A 26317-nucleotide genomic window follows, 5' to 3' on the forward strand; every position below is an offset into this window, starting at 1 on the left:
TCTGAGTCAGTTTATCATCTAATAAATAATTTTATACAGATTATTCCAGTTGTTCGACTCGTCCAATACGACATGACTTGAACAAGCCAATTCGGCAAGTTAAGATGTTAGAAATAAGTTAAGCCGGCCAAAACAAGGAGAATCATTCTCTTACCAAGACTCCAAGAGCCATTAAGTCAGCCCTTATGTCAGCTTGTCTTGTTTATTGATAAAAAAACGGTTAGAGTGGTCGTTAGTGCATGTCTCACAGTTGGATCCTAAATAAGAGAGAGAGAGAGAGAGAGAGAGAGAGAGAGAGAGAGAGAGAGAGAGAGAGAGATGGGGCGTGTTGGGCGAATGAAGCTTGGGTCTCAAGGGCTGGAGGTGTCCGCACAAGGACTAGGATGTATGGGGATGAAGGGCTTCTACGGCCCACCAAAGCCCGATGAGGAGATGATTGCACTCATCCATCACGCCATCAATAGTGGTGTGACCTTCCTCGACACTTCAGACGTCTACGGACCCTTCACCAACGAAATCTTGCTAGGAAAAGCTCTAAAGGGAATGAGAGAGAAGGTTGAATTGGCTACCAAGTTTGGTTTAAGTATAATGGATGGAAAGGTACTCGTGCATGGAGATCCTGCTTATGTTAGAGCTTCATGCGAAGCCAGCTTAAAGAGGCTTCAAGTCGATTACATAGATCTCTATTACCAGCACCGTGCAGATGCCACAATTCCCATTGAAGTCACGGTGCGTATGCATCTTCTCTTTCATAAAATTTTATAATCTCTCATTAATTTGTGCTCATGGAGAGTAATCCATTTGATATAGAAATTGAGTTGATATCCGATTTTACTATCTCCATTCATTAATTTGTAACTAAGACCATAGTCAGCATTCTATAAACATGCCCAAATCATCTCAGTCGACTTTCTCTTAACTTATCATCTTAAGACATGAATTTTGAACATCCAAATGAGATAGTAAATGTAATTTGTCCATTACATTGATTTGTTTGACATTTTTGAAAATATTTTCCAAAGAGTTGTGATTTTCTAACACTCTCTTTGACATATGATCCCTGACGTGGCATGGGCTACAACCATAGATTTTTTTCCCCGGGATACACATGTACATCCCCCACAAATATGTGCATTTGTGTATCCCGAGGAAACCTATGATTCTAGCACATGTCACGTTAGGGGGTGTATGCCGAGGGCATAAAAAAATCATTGTGCTTTTCCAAATTTATAAAAAGAGGAAGTCACAAACTCGTGGGATTTATATCTAAATATTACCAGAACATCACGTTCCAAATGGGAGCAAATCCTCAATAGCACTTTCTTGAATGGTTGGGAGCATGCCAAATCAAGGTCAAGACCTGAGTCAAGTCAACCAACTTTGACTCAACACTAAGCATCCAAGAGTCGTGATAATCTGACTACCCCACGTGGCAAACTCAATTGACTATTTGACATGATAAATTTTAGAACTGTAGATATGTGTTCCTCGGGATACCCCTTTTTATGGGGAAGTGTAGTTGTGTATCTCGAGGAGGACATATCTACGGTTCCCAAATTTGTCATGTTAGGGTAGTCAATTGAGTTGGCCATGTGGGATAGTCAGATCATCACGATTAAAAAAAAATAATATATATATATATATATATATATATATATGGGAAATGTTCAACACGCTAAGCTTTACCCTACACTTTAACAAACGTGTTTTGTCCTACATGGGTTAGAAGTTTTGGAATGAGCTGATTTTTGGTGAGGATGATCTCTATGATTAGAAGATCATCCTCACAAAAAATCAGCTCACTTTGAAACTTCTAAGCCTAGTTTACAAGTTGAAGAATCGTGGACCATCCAATTTTTGTAAATCACTTTTGATGGGGTTAGAAGTTTTGGAATAGGCTGATTTTTGGTGAGGATGATCTCCTCATCATAGAGATCATCCTCACAAAAAATCAGCTCATTCCAAAGCTTCTAACCCATATTTTGAAAAATGTTTGGCACTAAACTTGGCAAACTTTAGGGCTGTTGAACCATCCCCTATATATATATATGGGAAATGTTCAGCAACAAACATTTTGGCAAAACATGGGTTAGAGATTTTGGAATGGGCTGATTTTTGGTGAGGATGATCTTTAGGGTGAGAAGATCATCATCACCAAAAATCAGCCCATTCCAAAACTTCTAACCCCATAAAAAATGGTTTACAAAAAATGGACGGTCCACGATTTTTCAACTTGTAAATTAGGGCTAGAAGTTTTGGAATGGGCTGATTTTTGATGAGGATGATCTCCTCACCGTAGAGATCATCCTCACCAAAAATCAGCCAATTCCAAAACCTCTAACCCATGTTTTGAAAAATGTTTGTTGCTGAACGGGACCCATATATATATATATAGGGAAATGTTCAGCACCCTAAGTTTTACCACACACTTTAACAAACGTTTTTTGTCCTACATGGGTTAGAAGTTTTGGAATGAGCTGATTTTTGGTGAAGATGATCTCTATGATTAGAAGATCATCCTCCCCAAAAATCAGCCATTCCGAAATGTTTAGCCCCATGTTTACACGTTGAAAAATCGTGGACCGTCCATTTTTTGTAAATCAATTTTGGTGGGGTTAGAAGTTTTGGAATGAGCTGATTTTTTGTGAGGATGATCTCCTCACCATAGAGATCATCCTCACCAAAAATCAGCTCATTCCGAAACTTCTAACCCATGTAAGACAAAACGCGTTTGTTAAAGTGTGTGGTAAAACTAAGGGTGGCGAACGGGACCCATATATATATATATATATATATATATATATATATATAATGACTAGCCAGGTGGCATATTCAATCGGCTCACTAACGTGGACAATTTTGAAAATTGCAGATCTTTTCTCCTTGGGATACACTTTTTTATGAGAAAGTGCATTCATGTATTCTAAGACACACAGATCTACGATTCCCAAACTTGTCACGTCGGTGAGTCAATTGACTATGCCACCTGGCGAGTCATTTTATCACAACTCATATATATGATGATGATGCTTAGTTTGCCGCATTCCATTGCCTCCATCTTGCTATCTAGCTATACTATATTTACAATGAACCCTGTTTATCTAGTAGCCCTAACAAAAGCATGTTTTGATATTTCTCTATATAATTTCTCCTTTGGGTCTTCTGCTAAAAGATGGGAGAACTCAAGAAACTAGTCGAAGAGGGAAAGATTAAATATATAGGTCTTTCTGAGGTTTGTGCTTCAACAATCAAGAGAGCACATGCCGTACACCCAATAACAGCAGTGCAGTTGGAGTGGTCCTTATGGACAAGAGATGTAGAGGAAGATATAATTCCTACTTGCAGGTTGGTATCTGCTACATTGTTCTCACTATTTGATAGTTGAACTAGCTTCCTTATTTACTGTGATAATTAGTATTTTGGAAATTCTCATTACTGAAGAGTCGTCATTGACTCTTTGAGTCAGCAAAGAACAGCCAACTCATTGAGTCAGTTGTGGAAGTTTGTAGACCATACCAGCTCGACGTGAGTTGTGTACATGTGATCAGTGATGAGAGTCGGTTGTTGACCCTTCGAGTTGGCAAGACAAACCATCTGAAAGTCATAGTAATGCATCTGATTTTTTATGCTCTCTCTCATTGGTGAGAAGCCCAATAAGGGCTTTTGATATGGTATCCAATGGAGACACCATTTTTACGGGTGATTTCTTATAAGTTATGACTCAGGATCCAATACGGGGTCTCGTTCCTATAAAATAGGTTAGATGTCTGCGTGTCACTCTTTATTTGGTGTTTAAAACACCTTAGGCTCCTAGTCAAGCCGGTCATGCAGCCCGATGTTTTTATTTCTTAACCAAATTGTGCCACATAGACATCAATCCCATCTAGTAGAAATGGGACACCGTGTGGGATCTTCACTCATAAGTTATAATAGTGTGGAAGAACTATTGGAATTTCTATTGAAATTCATGTAATATGAAAAAGAAAGGCGATGCTGATTTTGCTTAACAAAACTCTTACTAATCTCAACTTCTTTAAATTGTTCAGAGAACTTGGCATAGGGATTGTTGTATACGGCCCTCTCGGAGCGGGATTTCTTTCATTGGGGCCTAACATTGTCCAAAACTTGTCTGATGATGACATTCGAAAGGTTTGTTTATATTAAAGAAAAATGCTAAACTGCCTTCCTATAACACTGCATCGTCGTGGTGGTATGCATAGAACTATAGATACTTTTCCTCGAGAAACAAATGAATAGTGTTTAAAAATAATCATCACATATATATGAAAAGATGCATTGCATATTTCAGAGTGTGCAACATTTGGATCTAGTGCACGAGCTTTTCTTTTCTCTGTTTTTTATGACTTGTTATTGAAATATGCATTGCACTTGTAGTATCTACCAAGGTTTCAACCCGAGAATGTTGAGCATAACAAACATATATTTGAGTGCGTCAATGACATGGCCTCAAGGAAAGGATGCACACCATCCCAACTTGCATTGGCTTGGGTACACCATCAGGGAAGTGACGTGTGTCCCATACCAGGCACGACTAAGATTGGAAACTACAACCAAAACATTGGAGCTTTGTCTGTGAAACTTACACCTAAAGAAATGGCTGAGCTTGAAGGCCTAGCTTCTGAGGATGCAGTTAAGGGTGATAGATATGAAACTGGATACTTAACTTGGAGGGAATCAGAAACTCCACCCCTATCGTCTTGGAGACCTGATCAATAAATGTGTATGTGTTTTTTTTTGGCTGCCTATCGAAATCTCATGTCCACTTTCATGAATGATGTTTGAACAATAATGGTGTTGACATTTTCTTTTGTATGATCTTCTAAGTGTGCTTGTTTAAATAAATTGACTGCATCATCTTGTGGTATTCAAAAGTATGATTCCATGCCACAATGTTATATAGGATGAAATTTTAAGAACTTGATTTTTTTTTCTTTTCAAAAATATTATTTTTTTACGTTGAATTTCAATTTTAAATTTAAGAGCTTGGTAGCCATCCATTTTCAAATCCTAGATCAAGCTCAAACAATATATTTTTTTTTGAATCCTAATTTTTCCATGAAATCATGACACACGTCATTGGATTGCGAATGACATGTGTCATGATTGTTAAGAAAAATGAAAATAACAAAGAATAAAAAGAACAAAACATGATGCAATCACACATAGAAACATACAAATTTTACCTGATTCCTTCAATATTGAATTACATCCATGGATCACACGGAGATAAAAACTAGTAATTACATATTTTACCCATTCACCCAAAAAAAAAAAAAAAAAACCATCGCCAAGATTTTGCATAATATCAATGAAATACAAAAAATACCCATGGAAAATTGATGATGACCATGTTCGACCCATGGTTTTAAATCTCATCCGAAATCAAAATGACTTGCTTGTCATCTCGATATCGTTTAACAACGATATGGATATGCACAGTTTTTCAACATTCATATCATCTTGTGAGATAAACGAGATGTCTCAAGGATATTTTGAAAATCTTAACCAAATTAGTAAAACTTGACCAAGTCAATCGTGATTTTAATTAAAAATAATTAATTATATTTTTTTAAATTAAAAATATTTATTATATAAGTAAAACATGATTTTATTACTAAATATCTTCTAATCTATTTTATTTTATTAAAAAATTATAAATATTAAAATGTAAATATATATAAATCAAGTATTATACGAATCGTGATAATTTAACTATTCCACGTGACAAACTCAATCGATTACTTGACGTAACAATTTTGGAAATCGTTGATATGTGCTCTTCAGTATACACAATTGCACTTTCCCATACAAAAATGTATCGCAAGGAAAATATGTATTCCGAGGACCACAAATCAACGGTTTCCCATCTTGTCACGTCAGGTAGTGGATTGAATTTGCCACGTGGGGTAATCAGATTATCACGACTCTTATTATAAACCAAGTAAAATGGTTTCTCTCGTCCATGGAGCCCATACGAGATGCCAAACCGAGTTTTGAAACCGTTGTTGACTTGACCAGTACCAAACCATCGGCTCCACATCCCACTAGCAATAAAAATGATTTTATTAATGTCCGAACTTTTGGTGGGCTCCTCAAAGGCTGAAACCTGTAATTTCCCTTCCATTTCATCCTTTCTTCGAATACTTGGTGTGTCTACCAAAACTCCAAGACATATTACGTCAACCCTTACGTTTGCCTTACTTGTTTATTCAGTAAACGGTAGGGAGTGATCGTTAGTCTCGCACGGTTGGACCCTAAATAAGAGAACAAGACTGTAAAAGCTAGAAAGAGAGAGAGAGAGAGAGAGATGGGAAGTGTAGGGCGGATAAAGCTTATGTCTCAAGGGCTTGAGGTCTCGGCCCAAGGACTAGGGTGCATGGGCATGTCGGCCAACTACGGCCCAGCAAAACCCGAGGACGACATGATCGTACTCATCCATCACGCAATCGACAGTGGAGTGACCTTTCTTGACACCTCGGACATCTACGGACCCTTCACCAACGAAATCTTACTTGGAAAAGCTCTCAAGATCAAAGGAATGAGAGAGAAGGTTGAATTAGCTACAAAGTTTGGGGTCTATGTTGCTGATGGGAAGAGAGGTGTGAAGGGAGATCCTGCTTACGTGAGAGCCACGTGCGAAGCGAGCTTGAAGAGGCTTCAAATAGATTACATCGATCTCTATTACCAACACCGTGTGGATACCTCAGTTCCCATCGAAGTCACGGTACGTGCGTTCTAATTTGTTTATATTTACGGGGGGCTTTTGGTGTAGAATTTAGATTATTGTCTGATTTTAGAATTCTAAATCAGACTAATACTAGTTTTGTGAGTTGTGTAATATTGGGCTTGGACTTTAAGAGGCAAGACACTATCAAAAGGACCTTTCCTGATGTATAGTGGAAAGGTCCTGGTCAAGTTACTTGATTGGGCCCATGGTGTGGGGACCCCGCATGTGAATTTTTTTTGTGGGTATATATTGTATTTTTGGGTAGGGTTTCTTATTGGTTTTGCATTGTGAGGTTCCTTGTGGCTGTGGACAGAGAGTTTGTAATCTTTATTGTTGATAGTAGATTTTTCTCCCTCTCCTCTGTGCACGTAGGCAATTTGCCGAACCATGTAAATCTTATACATTCCTTTTACCTTTTATCTTTACTCTTGTTACACTTCCGCACAATAATGGAAGCTGATGTCTAGAATCTAGTGATTGAGTGTTCTTTATCAAGAAGCAGGTTTACATATAGAGGGCAGTTCATGGGACAACAATTGTGACAACATCTATGACAATGGTTTTTGTCTTATATGGTTTTAAGTTTGGGAATGGGCCGATTTTTTGTAAGGATGATCTCCTCACCGAAAATCAGCTAATTCCGAAACTTATAACCCCATCAAAAGTGGTTTACAAAAAAATTGACAGTCCACGATTCTTCAACTCGTAAATTGGGCTTAGATATTGTGGGTGCATTTTTGGAAGACAATTTTGGTGTGAACAACCCTATACCGCGCCTTCACTCATCATAATGGTAAAGATTTGATCAACATTAACACAATGTAAAGAAAGAAGTGCATAATCAGTAAATATGTACGTCTTTAGCATGAGCATGTTTTCTGATTCTAGAATTCATTTTTCTTTGGGCACTACATTTTATACCACACAGCCACCTTCATATAAGTTACAACAAACAACAATTTCTCATCTTCAAGATTTGGTGTCAGCTAAACGAATCTTGTCCCTCCATTCATCTATGTCTGAGCCAAATTTTTATTATTAGAAGGGAGTTCATATTTGCTTTCACTATTTTCATTCATGTTTCTTTGCTTCTTTCTCTCGCTCTTTTAGGACCTTCAATTTTAGTATATTTTCTAAGTAGGTCTATAGTTGATCTTAGTTGAAAAAGCCTAAACCATCTTAGTTGACTTTCTACTACTTTATCACCTATTAGAGCTACTCCTACATTTTTCTAAATGTCTTTGTTTCTAATTTTATCTTTCTTAGTCTTTCCACTCATCCATCTCACTATCATCATATATGTTCTAAAGGTCAATTCTACGAATTACTTGTCCAAATTTATTTATAGCGAACTAATAACCCCCTTCTATTATTTTTAGAGTCGTGTTGGAGTGACCTCCAAATTGGACCTCCTATCGCACATCTTGACATGAAAGTGGATAGGAACCATAGATGTTTTTTCACTCGTATCTCGAGGAAAGCATCTATGGTTCCCATTCACTTTCATGTCAGGGTGTGTGATGTGAGGTCCAATCTAGAGGTCACTTCAGCATTATTCTTATTTTTATTAGAAGTTGTCGGAATTTGAAACAGTGATTTCGACAGGTTTGTCATGCACACTCTTCTCTTGTCTTCTTTCTTTATGTGATGGTGCAGAGTTTGCTCCATTTCATTGCCATTGTGTTGCTGCCTTCAGGTCTTACTATAATCTCTTTACAATGAACTCCATATATTCATTTTCTCTAATCTTTCTTCTTTTATGCTTAAGATGGGAGAACTCAAGAAACTAGTTGAAGAGGGAAAGATTAAATATATAGGGCTGTCCGAGGCCTCTGCTTCGACAATTAGGAGAGCACATGCCGTACACCCAATTACGGCAGTGCAGTTAGAGTGGTCATTATGGTCAAGAGATGTAGAGGAAGATATAATTCCTACTTGCAGGTTAGTATCTGCTACATCAACTTTGTTATTTATTGTGATATTTTGTATTTAAAAGTTCTAATCTCAAATTCTTTAAACTATGCAGAGAACTTGGCATTGGAATTGTTGCATACAGCCCTTTGGGAAGGGGCTTTCTTTCGTCGGGGCCCAGCATAATCAAGAACTTGTCTGATAATGATGCTCGAAAGGTTTGTATATATTAATTAGTTACGTACTCATTGCATTTAACAGCACATATTACATTTCAACATATACAGAACTTCTGTAGACTTTTTTTTTTTTTGTGATATCTAATGCCGGACAAAATTTCATATATAGTGTAACAGTGCTTTGTCATGCTTAAACATTTTGTTTCATCTTCTTTCAAATGTGGTAAATTTAATTTCTTGCTATAACTTCAAGAAATTTTTTTGCAATACACATTGAATCATTTATTTTAACTAGTGTTTCCTTTTTGAATTTGTCTAGTTTTACAGTATTTTTGTCATTAACATAACAAGTTAATGAATAAATGACACAAATCTTCTCCAAACAACACCACGTCAACAAATTAACTCTGGGTAATAATGTGTTTAGTAGGTGAAGGTGAGTTTTGAAACCAGGTCAAAACAAAACAAGAAAACATGTGAGTGATTTTTCGCTCACGGACTCCAGTGCGTGCCACGTCAAGCCTAGTAATGGTAGTTTTGTAACTAACAAGGGTAGTTTTATAAATTGGGGATGCCATTCAATACACGTGGGCTCATGTGATTGGTGAATCCTGGATTCTGTGAGCAAATTTTTTTCCGAATAACTTCTGATGTTTATTTATTTTAAGTTGCATGAGCTTTTCTTTTTTTGCATTTGTAGATGCTACCTAGGTTTCAACCCGATAATGTCGAGCATAACAAACATATATTTGAGCGGGTCAATGAAATGGCCACAAGAAAAGGATGCACCCCATCTCAGCTTGCATTGGCTTGGGTATTCCACCAGGGAAGTGATGTGTGTCCCATACCAGGCACCACTAAGATTGGAAACTTCAACCAGAACATTGGAGCTTTATCCGTGAAACTTACACCTGAAGAATTGGCTCAACTTGAAGGCCTAGCTTCCGAGGATGCAGTTAAGGGTGATAGATATGGAGGTGTTGTACCAACTTGGAGGGAATCAGAAACACCACCAATGTCATCTTGGAAAGCTGAATGAATGTAATGCATAAAGTAATCTCACCTCCTCTATGTTTGAATGTTGGAAGTGTTGGCCTTTTTCGTTTTTGTATGATCTTCGCAGTGTACTTCATGTTGTGTTTAGATAACTGTTTGAGCCCCAAATTTCTTCCATGATGTTTAATAAATAGGTTGGGCATTTTACCCTCTGGTCTTTGCTGTATTAGGGACATAATTACTTATTTTTATATAAAAGTGCCACACTCAACCCTCCTGAACTATGCAAAGGGCTGGTGCAGGCCTAGCTTGGCATAGTCACTCGTAAAGCCCAACTAGATGCTGTAAATCCGAAAGTGCCTAGCAGTGCAGAACATAGTCCAAGAGTAGCTACCACTAACTGTAGAAATGTAGATGGCAATGGCGAGAATTGTGCTTGCCAAGGAACTTAGGCCCGAGAATATAGCTGTAGTACCATTGGATTGTAATCCTAACGAGTCCGGATCATATGCACCCATGGTGGAGGATTGAAACCCTCCTTCCACACCTCCAATACACGGCACGTAATCCATAATCCTAGGAATTAGCATCTAAAATATCTCCTCCTAAAAATTTCCTTTGGATTACAGCTTATGTGGCTTGTATTAGGGGTGTGGGAGGAGGGCTTCAATCCGCCGCCTTAGGTGCATACGATCCACATTCAATCCTAACCCACTCTTTATGATTATTTCATATTGAAATTTCCCTTGGAAGAAGAGAAACAGAGGACTTTGTAGACACCCCAAATTTGCACAAAATCTGAATATAAAAATCAAACCCAACTCGAAATCCATACCTAAACCTAAAACTATGACAAACTCAAATCCAAATTTAAAACCAACTCCTGATCGAGTGGTTATTCACATCTAGTTAACTCAATGAATGGTGGCGATTCTATATCACGTGGCAATCGACTCTATCAATGAAAATTTGGTTGCTATAGATGTGATGCATGATTTCTAAAATAAAAGTAAAGAACTGCTATTGGCACCCCTACTTTTACTTATTACATCCCAATTTCTTAAATTATTTATCACGCCCCAATTAAAGATTAAAACACACATTTCAAACATTACATAGATTTGACTCAAATAATTATCTTAACATAAAAAAAAAATGATAACATTGTTCAAACAATTTCAATAGTTGTTTACAATTATAATCTGGCTCATATAAAATCCTAAACCCTAACAATAGAAATCTAGCACACACAAAAAAAAAAAAAAAAAAAGAGTTTCTATTGGCATGCCAACTTTTACTTAGCCTCAACTATTTACTTATTTTCTTTATTTTTAATTTGGGTGTAATAAGTAAAAGCTGAGGTGTCAATAGCACCCCTGAAATTATTCTCTCTAATGGTTGAACTAGAAATTAGATCTGTTCTGGTTTAAGCCTCCAAATAATAGTCCAAAGGGAATTGTTTGTCCTCCCTTTAGAACTTGTCCCACAGTGGGTCGCCCACCTTAGTGTTGTGGAACCACTTGTTTGGGTTACTATATCTTAGGTTATATAGTTTTGGTTTATTTCATCCTTTTTTATTTCTATAAATCATGAAAAATTATTCACATTTTTACCCTTAAAAAAAAAAAAAGCTTAATTTTGATAAGTATGATGTTGGAGTAACATTAATATGTATATTCTGGCATTCTGATGTGGTGGTGCACATATAACCATAGATGCTTTTCAGCTCCGAATCGATGTACATTTCAATGTTGCTATAGCACGACTCTTCATAAAATATTTTCAATTAAATTCTCAAAAAATCAAAATATTACAATGAACCTTATTTTATTCATCTATAACAACTTGATACCTCTATGTCATCTCTCTTCTAAGTTCTTAGAAAATTAATTGTCTTCGTCTGTTACCCCCACGACTTCTCAACAATAATTTTTTTATTATCCCTCACAATCTTAATTGAATTTATCAAATTTCCCACCTTTCTTCCCATCTCAGTAATTCCTTGGACACTAAAATTCTTCAATGAAATGAACTTTTGAGATCCAACGGCTATTAATCCAGTTAACATTTGATATTGTGACCCATCATATATGAACAAAAGATTCAATGGACTAATGGACCAGTAAGTAAGGCTGCGTTTGATAAATCCTGAGAGCTATTACTTGCACCCCAACTTTTACTTATTACACCTTCAATAAAAAATAAAGAAAATAAGTGACTGATTGAGAATAAGTAAAAGTTTGGGTGCCAATAAAAGTTCTCTCTCTCTGTTTTTTTTTTTTCTTCGTACACTTGTCGTGTTAATTTCAATCTCCTATTTTGACTTGAAGTCATTAGATTTTATGACGTAAGCACTTATGTTATGTTCTTGGCTGCGCAGCCCAGACGCTGAGAGTGATCGCTCATCTTTTGTGTCAAAACCCAGTAATTATTGATGATCAAACACTATAAATAAGAGGCCGAGAGAGACAGACAGACAGACAGACAGACAGAGAGATGGGAAGTGTGACACGGATGAAGCTGGGGTCTCAAGGGCTGGAGGTCTCGGCACAGGGACTTGGGTGCATGGGCATGTCGGCCTTCTACGGCCCACCAAAGCCCGAGAAGGAGATGATCACACTCATCCACCATGCCATCGACAGTGGTGTGACCTTCCTCGATACCTCAGACGTCTACGGACCCCACACCAACGAAATCTTAGTGGGAAAAGCACTGAAGGGGTTGAGAGAGAAGGTTGAGTTAGCTACAAAGTTTGGTGCCAGTTTTGTGGATGGGGAGTTGATTGTGCGTGGAGATCCTGCTTACGTTAGAGCATGTTGTGAAGCGAGCTTGAAGAGGCTTCAAGTAGATTGTATCGATCTCTATTACCAGCATCGTATCGATACCAGAGTTCCCATCGAAGTTACGGTGAGTTCACTCATGGTTTTAAAACTCGGATTCCGTTTTTCCCTAGTGAATCGATCGCCTCATTGATTCGTCACTGTTTTTGCAAAATTCGACTGGTTTTTTTAATTCTAGGTCGATTCAATCGAGTCATATCCGTTTATGTTAAATGATATTTCGTGATTTTAGCATATTTTTAGTACTTGTTATATAACTAAAAAAGACAATTATTATTATTCTTGAAATATAGACATAATTTTCAATTTATTATGTTCAAAACTGTTTGTACTGATTTGGAAAGTTTTGACTCTTCCGGGTTGGATCGGATGGGTCGAATCAAACAGGACTCTGAGCCAAGCCGGAAAATCAGCTCCTTTAATACTTTCTTGTCCGGTAAGACTGTACGCCATATCTCAAAATTGTTAAATTAAAATAAAAATAAATTAGGAATATAGTTGGTTAAAAAAAAAAATAATTTAATAAGTTTTCTTTACGCATAAGCATGTTTACTCACAATTAATTAGATATATACAAGGTCTAAAATGTCGTATTGGTTGAATGTTTCAGTTAATGAAAAAACCTATACACTATCGGCCCATGATTCGATACATCATTCCGATAAATTTCCGAAACATTCAATTCTTTGGGATAAATGTTTCATATCGGTCTTAGCCAATAAGATACAGTCTGATATTACCAGAACCTATCTTCCATGTACGTTCTTATGCATTAAATTGTTCATCAAATATTACAACGAAGATTAGCATGACTTTTGCACAAGGATTACACATGAATCGAGAAATTGTCCAAATTTTTTACCAATAAAAAATGTCTTAATGGGGAGCGAAATCCAATATGTTATTATTTTTTTGTATGGGATTTAGGACTTTGTATTGCAGAAATCTATCTTTCTCTTCACTCCCCTTTTCTAAATGTGATGATACTTAATTTACTCTATTTCGTTGCCTCTCTCTCATTGTGTTTTTCGTTTTTTATTATATCTCATTGCGGGAACTCAAGGTGGGAGAACTCAAGAAACTTGTTGAAGAGGGAAAGATTAAATATATAGGGCTGTCTGAGGCCTCTGCTTCGACAATAAGGAGAGCACATGCCGTACACCCAATAACAGCTGTGCAGTTGGAGTGGTCCTTATGGACAAGAGATGTAGAGGAAGATATAGTTCCTACTTGTAGGTGAGTATCTGCTACATCAAACTTCCTTCGTTACTGTGAGAACTATTAATTGTTAGTTATAATCTCAACTTCTTTAAACTATTCAGAGAACTTGGCATAGGAATTGTTGCATACAGCCCTCTTGGGAGGGGCTTTCTTTCGTCGGGACCCAATATGGTCGAGAAATTATCTGAAAATGACTTCCGAAAGGTTTGTATTTATTTCATTACACACACATTGCATTAAATAGATAATGACATTTTTGTCAGAAGATCACTTGTAAAATTTCATACCTTACATGTTCATCTTAAGATTATAGTTGATTCCATTCTCTGAAAATTTCACTTCTACGAGCACACAAACCTACGTCTTATCTTTCAACCATTGTTATCAGATGTCTTAAGGTTTGTCTTTGCAGATCTTTCAAATCTATAGTATAAAGCCTTAACTACTGAGGCCAAAATGCAATGTTAAGGGAGAAAGAGGGGAATTATCTTCCTAAGTAACAAGCAAACTCATTATCAATGATTAATAAACTAATCGCCAAACAAAAAGTCTTCTATAGAACACCACCACAACACAATCTCAATATCATTTAAAAAAGAAAAGTAATAAAAAAAATGTGAAAAAAAAAAAGCAAAAAGAAGAAGAAGTTGTTGCTTGCTATAGTGTTCCTCTTTCTCTTAAATCTTTTGTTGTACATATTTCATAGAAAGTAAAACAAATAACATCGAACAATGTTGTGTGTTAGTAAAGTCTATTGTGTGTTACACCACAATTTGTGCTCAGAATCTACCATCACTCATTCACTATTGACAACTGACTTGCTTTGCTTGCCTGCCAATAAAGACGTAAAAAAAATAAAACATTATGTAAAAAAGACATCAAGAAATAGAAACCTAGATTAACATCTGTTGGGTTATGTCTTCTATTCTTGTATATGGCGAGTTGTCGTGGATTCAACCTGGATCTTTTGACAATCCATTAACGACCTGCATGACCTGTTTAATTAGGCCCATTTGGTTTGGATTTGGATCCGACCCGTTTAACCTCTTTGTAACCCTAATTATATAAAGGGTAAGAGATGAAATCTTAAAGGTGTGAGAGATATACGAGAGGGAGAGAAAAATTGTAATCTAGGTCTTCTTTGGTTAATATAGTGAAATTGCTGTTTTCGCCTGTGGACGTAGGTCGATGCTTTGACCAAACCCCGTATATCTTATGTCTTGTGAGATTCTTGTGTTCTTGTTGATTTATACTTCAGATCATAGGGTTCTTTATTACAACATCTCTATAAGTTAGATCTCGATGATATTATGTTTAAATATTCAACACTTCTTTTGTAATACTCAAAATAGTTTATATATTAAGGGGTACTACCCCCTTTAATCCTCCTTGGGAGAAGCACAATTCAGTTATAGTAGGACAGCGAAGCCATAGATCTAGCTATTGATAGATGCAGCAATTATGGAGTCAGATTAGAGTGGTCAGGCTTTACTAAACACACCCATCGATTTGATGATTATACATACGATGCTGATAAGGTCTAAATGTTGTACTTGGAGCCCTCATATGGCTTCGAGCTGCTATTTAGATACCTTATGTGTCTGGGGTTGGACAATCTTTAGTGGACTGAAGTCCTTGGGTAACACCAACAGGGGAATAAGGGAGGGATCAGCTGGAGAAAGAGTGAGAGAGGGAGAAGGTGCCTTTAAATGAGGGTAAGGATGGGACGATTGAATCACAATGGAAAACTCGATTACCCTGAATCTCATATGGCCAAAATTTCCATGAACATAATATTTCTATAATCAATCTTTTTTATCTCATTGAAATTTTCAGAATTAGATGATTTTGTGAATTCAGAAAGACTAGAGTTGGGTTTGATCGTAGAGTCCGTTTCTATTACTAAAATCTGAATTTAAGATGTTAAAATTACCATATAATTATCAATTTATATGTAAAAAAAAGTAATTTTCTTCTTAGAATTGAAGACATAGTGAAAATGTAGCAGTCAGTCCCAATAGGCGAATGAGGTAGTTTGTTCACATGTAATATATGATTTGTTTGTCTGACCCCAAAACTTTGGGATGAGCTTTGTTGATGATGAGTGCTATCTTGCATGAACATGTAGCTTTGTTGCTTGAGTTTTTTTTCCCTCTTGTCATGACATACTACTGAAATATGTGTTGAATTTGTAGAATCTACCGAGGTTTCGACCCGAGAATCTCGAACATAACGTACATATATTTGAGCGGGTCAATGAAATAGCTGTGAGGAAGGGATGCACCCCATCTCAGCTTGCATTGGCTTGGGTCCACCACCAGGGAAGTGACGTGTGTCCCATACCAGGAACCACTAAGATTGGAAACTTCAACCAGAACATTGCAGCTTTATCCGTGAAACTTACTTCTGAAGAAATGGCTGAACTTGAATGCCTAGCTTCCGAGGATGCAGTTAAGGGCGATAGATATGGAGGCACTTCAACGACTTGGAGGGAGTCAGAAACTCCGGACCTGTCCACTTGGAAAGGTGAATGAAGATGAGCTTTTGCTGCATCACATCTTGCATCCTCTTTCTTCAGGGATGGTTTGAGCAATAAAGGTGTTGGGGTCTTTTCTTTTTTGTATGATCTTTACAGTGTGGTATAAGTTATGTTTAAATAAATGTTAAAATTCTAATATGTACTTCCTTTTTCTGAAACAGTCAATGATGTTTAATAAACTAGTTGATGGCCTGTTTCATTCTGATCTTTAAGTATATATTTGTCTTTGATGATGTATGTTTGAAGGGCTGATTGTTAGGAAGAGAATTAGTCATGTTGCCTTTGGCACAGTTTAGGGGGTAAATTCCCGCTTCTGGACAATCAGAAATGATTTTTGAATTTAATTATTGTTTGGTTGTTTTGGCTTTGGATTTCCATAGAAGCAGAATCCAAAAGCAAGGCAGAATCAAATAACCAAAAGGTTCGTAAAAACTATTTTTCATCAAATGCCTCGCAGCTTCGGGAAGTGATTCTAGATTCTTAAAGCATTTCTATGGATACTCACCAAATAATCACTCTGATCATGAATTCTGTAAGACTTATTAAAAGAGGGGTGATTCTATAGATGCACTTCAATCAGAATTGCCTCAATTGAGCCCTTATTTTCTACAAAAAAAATTCACATCCATCACAGTATAATGATGAAGAATTCCCTTGTCCTTGGTGCAGGCCAAGCCGGTGCAGGCCTTAGGTTTGAGTGGTTAGTATTGAATTGATTGAGTTTTCAAAATATTGGTGAAGTCATCTTGAATCTTGGACGACAAGTCATTGAAATGGGTAATCAAAAACATGATTTCGAAAATAGTCCAAGATTGGAATGACTCCGGCGAGATAAAGTGATCTTGTTATATCATCATGAATGAGAAGAGACCCCTAACCCAAGATCTACCTGTTTCATTTCCCCTTTTTAATATGATGAAGCAATGGAAATAGAATTCTTTTTTTTAATTAGTGGTGTTTTTCTCTTAAGAGTTGTGATAATATAACTTGCCAGGTGGCATATTAAAATCTATATATACGAGGGGGGAACAAAGAAAAAAGGTATGAAAAATCCTCTCTAATAACATTCTATTAAACTGGCATTAGAAATTTTAACTTAGACGTCAGAGTGGTTTTGTTGTAGGCTCTCTCCCAAGCACAGGAGGAAGAGAGTATTTACATCAGTAGGTAGAGCAAATTTCTGCATCTACATGCTTCATGTTGTGTTTAAATAACTGTTTAAGTCCCAAATTTCCTCCATGATGTTTAATAAATGGGTTGGACATTTGACCCTCTGATCTTTGCTGTGTTAGGGACATTATTACTTATTTTTATATAGAAGTGCCACACTCAACCCTCCTGAACCATGCAAAGAGCTGGTGCAGGCCTAGCTTGGCATAGCCAGTCTTAAAGCCCAACTAGATGCTGTAAATCCGAAAGTGCCAGGCATTGCAGATCATAGGCCAAGAGTAGCTACCACTAACCGTAGAAATATTGATGGCAATAGCCATTGGATTGTAATCCTAACGAGTCTGGATCGTATGCACCCATGGTGGAGGATTGAAACCCTCCTCCCTAGGTGCATACGATCCACATTCAATCCTAACCCACTCTTTACGATTATTTCATATTGAAATTTCTCTCAAAAGAAGAGTGAGAGAGGGCATTGTAGACACTCCAAAATTGCCCAATATCTGAATCTAAAAATCGAATCCAACTCAAAATCCAAACATAAATCTAAAACTAAGTCAAATTCAAAACCAACTCCTCCTGATCGGGTGGTTATTCACATCTAGTTAATTCAATGAATGGTGGTGAATCCGTATCACTTGGCAATTGACTCTATCAATGAAAATTCAGTTGCTATAGACACGATGCATATTTTCTAAAATAAAAGTAAAGAGCTGCTATTGGCACCCCAACTTTTACTTATTACATCCAATTTCTTAAATTATTCATCACGCTCCAATTAAAGATTAAAACACACTTTTCAAATATTATATAGATTTGGCTCAAATAATAATCTTAACATAAAAAAACATGATAACACTTGTCCAAACAATTTCAATAGTTGTTTACAATTATAATGACACTCATATAAAATGTATATTCTGACATTCTGATGTGGTGGTGCACATATAACCATACATGCTTTTCATCTCCGAATCGATGTACATTTCAATGTTACTCTAGCACAGCTCTTCTGATAAAATATTTTCAATTAAGTTCCCAAAAGATCAAAATATTATAATGAACCTTATTTTATTCATCTATAACAACTTGATCCCTCTATGTCATCTCTCTTCTTAGAAAATTAATTGTCTTCGTCTGTAACCCTTGCGACTTCTCAACAATAATTTTTTTATTATCCGTCATAATCTTAACTTAATTTATCAAATTTCCCACCTTTCTTCCCATCTCAGTAATTCCTTGGACACTAAAATTCTTCAATAAAAGGATGGCTACCTAATGAACTTTTGAGATCCAACCGCTATTAATCCAGTTGGCATTTGATATTGTGACCCATCATGTATGAACAAAAGATTCAATGGACCCCAACTTTTACTTATTACACCTTCAATAAAAAATAAAGAAAATAAGTGACTGATTGAGAATAAGTAAAAGTTTGGGTGCCAATAAAAGTTCTCTCTCTCTCTGTTTTTTTTTTTTCCTTCGTGCACTTGTCGTGTTAATTTCAATCTCCTATTTTGACTTGAAGTCATTAGATTTTATGACGTAAGCACTTATGTTATGTTCTTGGCTGCGCAGCCCAGACGCTGAGAGTGATCGCTCATCTTTTGTGTCAAAAAACCCAGTAATTGTTGATGATCAAACGCTATAAATAAGAGGCCGAGAGAGACAGACAGACAGACAGACAGAGAGATGGGAAGTGTGACACGGATGAAGCTGGGGTCTCAAGGGCTGGAGGTCTCGGCACAGGGACTTGGGTGCATGGGCATGTCGGCCTTCTACGGCCCACCAAAGCCCGAGAAGGAGATGATCACACTCATCCACCATGCCATCGACAGTGGTGTGACCTTCCTCGATACCTCAGACGTTTACGGGCCCCACACCAACGAAATCTTAGTGGGAAAAGCTCTGAACGGGTTGAGAGAGAAGGTTGAGTTAGCTACAAAGTGTGGTCTCAGGTTTGTGGATGGGGAGTTGCGTGTGTGTGGAGATCCTGCTTACGTTAGAGCATGTTGTGAAGCGAGCTTGAAGAGGCTTCAAGTAGATTGTATCGATCTCTATTACCAGCATCGTATCGATACCAGAGTTCCCATCGAAGTCACGGTACGTGCGTTCTTGCTCAAACCCAATGCCTAAAAATCTGCCAATCATAATTTCCTTATGTTGTGCCTAATGTGGAATTTGTTGAGGTGTGAGAGGAGGGTTTCAATCCTCCACCTTGGGTGCATAGGATCTGGACTCAATATTTAAATTCTAGACTCGGATTATGGGCAATAAACGGATTCTAAAATCCTAAACAAATGCACCCTTAATTTATAAGTTAGACTTAAACCAAAGAGTGCCACTTGATATGGAAAGGAAATTAGAAGTACAGCTACAAAATAATCCCAATTCATTTCTATCTTCCAAATCCAATTCCTCATGTACCCTTTTCCTTCATTAAACAAGTAGTTATGTCTCCTATAAATATCGTCCCAGAACTGTGTCCCCTTCCCATATAATAGGAACGGTGTCTACATGGCACGTTTTGGTAATCTCTAACCAAAAAGTGTCACTTAGACACCGTTTGTTGCTATAGGAACAGGACGCCATTCTGGATCGTGACTCTTATACTAAATTACTAATCCTATTTGAAGTATAAAAGCACTCATTAAATTAATTATCTCTTTCGCTATGCGGTACTAGTTTATAGTTTATAGTCAACCACCAATTCTCTTAACACCTACAACTTGTGATAGCTTGGAGCTTCTACTTTTGGAATTTTTCCGTGCCGACACTTGGGCACTCCTCAACATGGAAAGGCACTTCTGGCTTTTGCTGAAAAAGTATCAAATGATAACATCAAAGTGTCTTTATATTGCAGAAATCTGATAATGAACCCAATTTGGGTGGGTTCTCTTTTTTATTGAGAAATTGGTCTAAATTAACATTATGTAATGGAACTTCAGCATTAAATACTGTCTCTTTAGCATTAGAGTGTTATACTAAAGCTAGTAGTCATTTTTCTTTAGGCACTATTGTTTAATATTTGTACCACAAAGCCATCGTCATATATGTTACTCAAAGTTTTATGCTCAGTTAAAAGAATCCTATCCCTCCATTCCACTTTGTCTGGAGCCATGTTTTTTATTATTGACAGTGAGTTCATATCCACTTTTACTATCTACACCCATGTTCCTTTGAATCTTCCTCTCGCTCTTTTAGGAATTTCAATTTGAATATTTCTTTTAACTGACACCGTAATCGGGCTTCATTGAACATACCCAAACCATCTCAGTCGACTTTCTCTTAGATTATCTCCTATTGGAACTACTACTATATTTCACCGATTGTGTTCTTCTCTAATCTTATCTTCCCTAGTTTTTCCACTCATCTATCTGATTGTCTTCGTGTGTATTCTAGGTGGAAATTCTGCGAATTATTTCTGTTAAATTATATATCATGAGCAAATTCCATTCCATTATTTTTAATAGAACTTGTCATTATGGGAAACAATGATCTCAACAGATTTGTCATGCACGTTCTTTTCTTGCCTTCTTTCTTTATGTGATAATGCTTAGTTTACGCATTCCATTGCCTCTCTATATATTTTTTTATTGGCTTCTGCTTAGGGTGGGAGAACTCAAGAAACTGGTTGAAGAGGGAAAGATAAAATATATAGGGCTTTCTGAGGCCTCTGCCTCAACAATCAGGAGAGCACACGCCGTTCACCCAATAACAGCAGTGCAGTTGGAGTGGTCCTTATGGGCAAGAGATGTTGAGGAAGATATAATTCCTACCTGCAGGTGACTATCTGCTACATCAACTTCCTTCTGTGATATTTTGTATTTAAAAGTTCTAATCTCAAATACTGTAAACTATTCAGAGAACTTGGCATAGGAATTGTCGCAAACAGTCCTCTGGGGAGGGGCTTTCTTTCGTCAGGGCCAAGTATGGTTGAGAACTTGACCGATAACGATGTCCGAAAGGTTTGTACATATATCAAGTTACACACACATTGCATTTAACATAATTAACCTATTACATTTTCAACATCTTATAGAACTTTTGTAGCATTTTTGTTGGAATGATCACCAATAGATGAATGATAATGGCATATTGGGCCCATCAACTCAAAGTGCTTCCATTGCAATATTCATGCCTGGAAGAGGAGGGTCATCATTTATGATGATAGATGATGAATTTTGTTTATGAATTGTCCATCCAACATCTTCTACGTTGTTAATTTCCTTACCAAGCTAAAATGTTGAATTCGTTTTCTGTTGGGACTAAAGTATTCTGAATCTCATAGTTCTGAAATTTCCATGAACTTAGTATTTCTGTATTAGTTTTCTTAGAAAAAAAATGTATTTGTAAAAATATAGTAGCCACAAAAGGTGACCTAGGTGGTTAGCCCATGTGCAACTAAGGCCCGAGCAGGGGCGGAGCCAGGATTTTGTTTTCGTGGGGGCAAATTACAAATAGAAAAATTTTCTGATTTTCTATGAGGGCAAAGCAGTAGAATGTTAAAAATTTTTGTGGGGGCAAATTACAAATAGAAAAATTTTCAAAACTTCTGTGGGGGCAAAGTAGTAGAATGTTAAAAAAAAATTTAAAATTATTAGTACCTCCCTATTGATTTTAGAAATTCTTGTGGGGGCAATTGCCCCCACTGTAAATCCGCCCCTGGGCCCGAGTACATCCCCAATTGGAAAGAATCAAACCTGTGACCTATACAAACCTAGCACTTTGATACCATGTTAACTAACCAACTCCTCTAAAAGACCGTTCTGTTGGAGAGGGGAGAACTATGAATATAAGAGGGTCATGGGGCTTGACTGGGATGACTCACTCAAGAGTGGAGGAAAATATACTCTCAACAGAAAGGATGATCCAAAAGGAGGTGACTTGAAGTACTAAGATTGGGTATGGGCAGTAGAGAAGTGAGGATCATGACTCATTCAGCTGTGTCTAATCTTTGTATATGGCTTCGTTAACAATGATGATTTGATAAGTGCCATCACACGTGAACATGTGATTTTTTTAATTTTTTTCTTTTTCTCATGATATGTTCCTAAAATATGCATTGCACTTGTAGACTTCTTTTCCGAGATTTAATCCGGAGAATGTCGAGCATAACAAACATATATTTGAGCGGGTCAATGAAATTGCTACGAGGAAGGGATGCACACCATCTCAACTTGCATTGGCTTGGGTACACCACCAAGGAAGCGATGTGTGTCCCATACCGGGCACCACTAAAATTGGGAACTTCAACCAGAACATTGGAGCTTTGTCTGTGAAACTTACACATGAAGAAATGGCTGAACTCGAAGGCTTAGCTTCCGAGGATGCAATTAAGGGAGGTAGATATGGAGATGTTGTGTTGACTTGGAGAAACTCAGAAACTCCGGACCCATCAACTTGGAAAGCTGAATGAATGTGTGTGTGTTTCACTGTAATTTCTCGTAATCTCGCTTCCTCTTTTAATAACTATGTTTGAACAATAAAGGTGTTTGGTTTGATCTTCATAGTGATGATGTATTAAAATCAAATAACTGTTTTAAGTCTCCAGTTTCCTCCTTTGTCTCTGTATCAGGGAGAGAATTACTTGTTTTTATATAAAACTTGTGTCCGTTTGGGTCCAATCTCTTTTAAGTTATAGAATTTTGGTTTATGTCATCTTTCTTGATTTAGATAAATTATGACAAATTAATCACATTTTCATCTCTAGCTCTTTTAATTACAGATTGATCAAATAAATTATTTATTGTTGAACACTTGAGAAATTAAATTATTGCAGAGAACCCTATTATTTTATTTATTCATAACAATTTGATCCCTCCACCATATAATATCATTCATAAGCTCTCAGAAAATTACTTGTATTACTATCTATCTAACAACTCCAACTTCTAAAAGATTTAAGAAAATTATTTGCACCACTTTTTCTCGCGAAACTAAATCAGTATAATTTCCTTTTTATAATTTGAAAATGTCGCCATCTTTAGAATTTTTTATATATTCTATTTGATTAAGTTATATGAATGTCGACCCTTAACGATTTGATAATTGCACTTACCTCCCCTATAGAAATCTAACAGGCTCACTTGCCCCCCTTTCGTCTACTTGCATTGGATCAAACAATTAAAAATGTTTTTTTCCTTTTTAACTTTTTATAAAGATTATTTTATCCTTTTTAAAATAATTTTTTTATAAATAAAAATAGAATAATAATTTTATGATGCTACCTTTGACATACACCCTATCAAAAACGTATAGTTCATTTGCCTCGGGATACATAGAATCATAATTTTTTTCTCTTGGGTATCTCTAGCGATCTACGGTTCTGTGATCGGGGCGTATGTCAAATAGAGAGTTGCTATTGCCTCACCAATTGTATACAATTTGGCTGGTGAGGCATTAGTAAAATTTAGTATGGCAATAGTAACCCTCTAAAAATATCACTTTAAAAAAATGGTGTCCACACGTAAAGAGTGTGGATGCTTATAACTGACCCCACTCCCCTCGTACAAGATGTTGGAATGTTATATCCAATGGAACTTCCTTCCAAGAGGAAAATACTTTATTATAATTTTCTACTAAATCCAATGGACAAAAAAAATTTCTTTAAGAAATTCATTTAAAAAAACAATATTATATCAGGATATTCATGATTCCTTGCCTATTCTGTATAGAATTTAATGTATACTTTTGGACTTTTTTAATTGAGGACCCTATTATTGGCCTGATCAATTATTATTGAAAATCAATATATGTAAGAGAAGTTACGCATTTGTTCGCAAACCTCGCAACTTTGCTTCATCATTTAAGAAAAATTACTTAAGGGACCTTGATGGAGGAATTTTTTTTTAATTAATTGTTAAGTTTTAGGATATTTTTTAATAGTCTATTTAATATATAAAAAAAATTTCTAATCAGTCCTTGAACCTTACTCCCCATATTTCTCACAATTGAAACGTCGAACGTCTCCTAATCGTTCAAACTCTTCATTTTCATTCAAAAAAATTGGATTTTTGACATCCCTTTCGAATTTCAAAGGATCCATTCTGATGTAAAGGATTTGACAAGGAAGAAAAAATCATTTTAATAAATTTTTTTAAATATTTTGAAAATAAATCAATTTCCCTTAGGATTATTTTTAATAATATTGTATTTTTTTTTTAGGTTAAAATTGATTAAGGATGATTCTTTTGATTTGAAATCATCTAGACAAATAATTATGCCAAGTTTTTAGTCGATTTTTTCATATATTTTAATTGAAAAAACTTAAAAAATAAAAATGAGTAGACTTTACAAGTTCATTTCACCAATTTTTATAATTTATTTTACTCTTTAAACAACAATAAGAGTGAAGCATTATGTACAAGGTTGAGAACATTTTTGGTCCTAAGACAATGTTGAGTTGCCGAAGGACAAAAGGCTTAAGACAAAGTAGGCCGCAGGGGTTTACACAAAAATTACTTAAAAGTTGATGGCGCAACTTTTCATAAAAATAGTAGAATAATTATATCTATGAGCAGGTGCCAACTTGGTTGGTCAAGTATTTGGGCGATGTTAAAGAGAAATAAATTGAATTGATTTGCTTTGATTTTTAATGATTAAAATCAACATTAAAAGATTGTATCAAATAAAAAAAATACAATAAATAAAAATAAAAGATATTTGAGTAATATTATTTAATCTAATTAAATCTTTTATTTATTTAATCATAATGTGCATATTTGAACTTATGTTTGATTAGGGGAATCAAATGAGTCAAGGCCGGAGTCAAGCATATGGATCTTTCCCACATGCATGTGCAATGCCCGCACATCACACACACTAGGTAAGTGAGGGAGCACCCTCGCAAGTGACCCAAAGTAAATATTGCTCATAATATTTCTTGAAGATAATGTCTATCCTAATATTCATGAACATGTTATTTGGTGCATTGAAATACACTTATTACAAGGATGCATCATCATAATACTCTAACAATCATACTCGACAATTACTTGCACTCTAGATCATTTTGGATAACGGAAAACTTGAGATCCAACAACTATCAATCAATTGGATATGTTGATCCATCCTATATGATTATGAACACAAAAATTCAACGGAAACTGGGGATGGATCCATCTAGAATTTGGATAAAATGAGGTTACTAGATGACATATATTATGTTTCAAAATGAGGGCTACTCAACACCAACTTTTATTAATGCCATACCAATTCATGTATAAATCATCAAAGAATTGCACATAGTTGATGTGACGTTAGTATCTCTCTTTAAAATTCTATTATGCAAATTGTCCAATGAAAGAAATCCGTACAACAGTTATTGCATACAAACTTGTTTATTGAGCTGTAGGACCCAAATTGTACCTCGAGGTGTCAATGGATACCCATTTACCTAGAATCAAATTGGAATCAAAATAAAAAACTCTGACTCCAATTCCTTTTTTATTGGAATCGATTAGACTTGGGTCTAATATGGAATTGAACTAATAGGAATCAAAACCATTAGGTTTTTTCCTACGGATTTAAGTTGAGCCATTTCCTTTTAAATTTATTATTTTTAAAGAAAATAAATTTTAATATTTGAAAATAAAATTCATTAAATCATCATTTTAAAAGAATAAATTATTATGAAGTCAATACTTTACTTTTCAAAGAAATTTTTTTATAATAATTTTAAAATAATTTTTCTCATTCTATTATTGGGAAT

General features: G+C 36.0%; 4 protein-coding genes and 1 non-coding gene across 5 annotated transcripts; all 5 read left to right on the forward strand.

Annotated features, from left to right (window-relative positions):
* Nucleotides 1–318: 318 nt before the first annotated feature.
* LOC147403262 (putative aldo-keto reductase 2) lies at nucleotides 319–4737 on the forward strand. Its single transcript, XM_086438775.1, has 4 exons — nucleotides 319–729; nucleotides 3173–3345; nucleotides 4047–4149; nucleotides 4396–4737. The coding sequence occupies exons 1-4, from the start codon at nucleotides 319–321 to the stop codon at nucleotides 4735–4737; spliced, it is 1029 nt and encodes a 342-aa protein (XP_086294901.1).
* Nucleotides 4738–6080: 1343 nt separating this feature from the next.
* On the forward strand, nucleotides 6081–10048 carry LOC147403263 (putative aldo-keto reductase 2). The gene is made up of 4 exons (XM_086438776.1): nucleotides 6081–6745; nucleotides 8517–8689; nucleotides 8775–8877; nucleotides 9539–10048. Exons 1-4 carry the CDS (start codon nucleotides 6329–6331, stop codon nucleotides 9875–9877), a joined length of 1032 nt encoding a protein of 343 aa, XP_086294902.1. The 5' UTR covers nucleotides 6081–6328; the 3' UTR covers nucleotides 9878–10048.
* Nucleotides 10049–12199: 2151 nt separating this feature from the next.
* LOC147403264 (putative aldo-keto reductase 2) lies at nucleotides 12200–16646 on the forward strand. The gene is made up of 4 exons (XM_086438777.1): nucleotides 12200–12741; nucleotides 13738–13910; nucleotides 13997–14099; nucleotides 16091–16646. Exons 1-4 carry the CDS (start codon nucleotides 12331–12333, stop codon nucleotides 16427–16429), a joined length of 1026 nt encoding a protein of 341 aa, XP_086294903.1. The 5' UTR covers nucleotides 12200–12330; the 3' UTR covers nucleotides 16430–16646.
* Nucleotides 13430–13533, forward strand: LOC147403265 (U6 spliceosomal RNA). Its single transcript, XR_015178166.1, has one exon. It is a non-coding gene; the product is annotated as a U6 spliceosomal RNA (small nuclear RNA).
* A 2545-nt stretch (nucleotides 16647–19191) lies between the features above and the next one.
* Nucleotides 19192–23265, forward strand: LOC147403266 (putative aldo-keto reductase 5). The gene is made up of 4 exons (XM_086438779.1): nucleotides 19192–19706; nucleotides 21216–21389; nucleotides 21470–21572; nucleotides 22682–23265. Exons 1-4 carry the CDS (start codon nucleotides 19297–19299, stop codon nucleotides 23021–23023), a joined length of 1029 nt encoding a protein of 342 aa, XP_086294905.1. The 5' UTR covers nucleotides 19192–19296; the 3' UTR covers nucleotides 23024–23265.
* The last annotated feature ends 3052 nt before the right edge of the window (nucleotides 23266–26317 follow it).

Source organism: Akebia trifoliata, chromosome 4 (assembly GCF_017979445.1).
Source record: "Akebia trifoliata isolate Shusen 1 chromosome 4, ASM1797944v1, whole genome shotgun sequence".
Taxonomy (NCBI): domain Eukaryota; kingdom Viridiplantae; phylum Streptophyta; class Magnoliopsida; order Ranunculales; family Lardizabalaceae; genus Akebia; species Akebia trifoliata.

Excerpts from the sequence above, each read along its gene's own strand:
- LOC147403262 (XM_086438775.1), top strand. The coding sequence starts at position 319 with ATGGGGCGTGTTGGGCGAATGAAGCTTGGGTCTCAAGGGCTGGAGGTG. Across the intron at positions 730-3,172 it reads CAATTCCCATTGAAGTCACG|ATGGGAGAACTCAAGAAACT; the intron begins GTGCGTATGCAT and ends TTCTGCTAAAAG. Across the intron at positions 3,346-4,046 it reads GATATAATTCCTACTTGCAG|AGAACTTGGCATAGGGATTG; the intron begins GTTGGTATCTGC and ends TAAATTGTTCAG.
- LOC147403263 (XM_086438776.1), top strand. The coding sequence starts at position 6,329 with ATGGGAAGTGTAGGGCGGATAAAGCTTATGTCTCAAGGGCTTGAGGTC. Across the intron at positions 6,746-8,516 it reads CAGTTCCCATCGAAGTCACG|ATGGGAGAACTCAAGAAACT; the intron begins GTACGTGCGTTC and ends TTTATGCTTAAG. Across the intron at positions 8,690-8,774 it reads GATATAATTCCTACTTGCAG|AGAACTTGGCATTGGAATTG; the intron begins GTTAGTATCTGC and ends TAAACTATGCAG.
- LOC147403264 (XM_086438777.1), top strand. The coding sequence starts at position 12,331 with ATGGGAAGTGTGACACGGATGAAGCTGGGGTCTCAAGGGCTGGAGGTC. Across the intron at positions 13,911-13,996 it reads GATATAGTTCCTACTTGTAG|AGAACTTGGCATAGGAATTG; the intron begins GTGAGTATCTGC and ends TAAACTATTCAG. Across the intron at positions 14,100-16,090 it reads CTGAAAATGACTTCCGAAAG|AATCTACCGAGGTTTCGACC; the intron begins GTTTGTATTTAT and ends TTGAATTTGTAG.
- LOC147403266 (XM_086438779.1), top strand. The coding sequence starts at position 19,297 with ATGGGAAGTGTGACACGGATGAAGCTGGGGTCTCAAGGGCTGGAGGTC. Across the intron at positions 19,707-21,215 it reads AGAGTTCCCATCGAAGTCAC|GGTGGGAGAACTCAAGAAAC; the intron begins GGTACGTGCGTT and ends GCTTCTGCTTAG. Across the intron at positions 21,573-22,681 it reads CCGATAACGATGTCCGAAAG|ACTTCTTTTCCGAGATTTAA; the intron begins GTTTGTACATAT and ends TTGCACTTGTAG.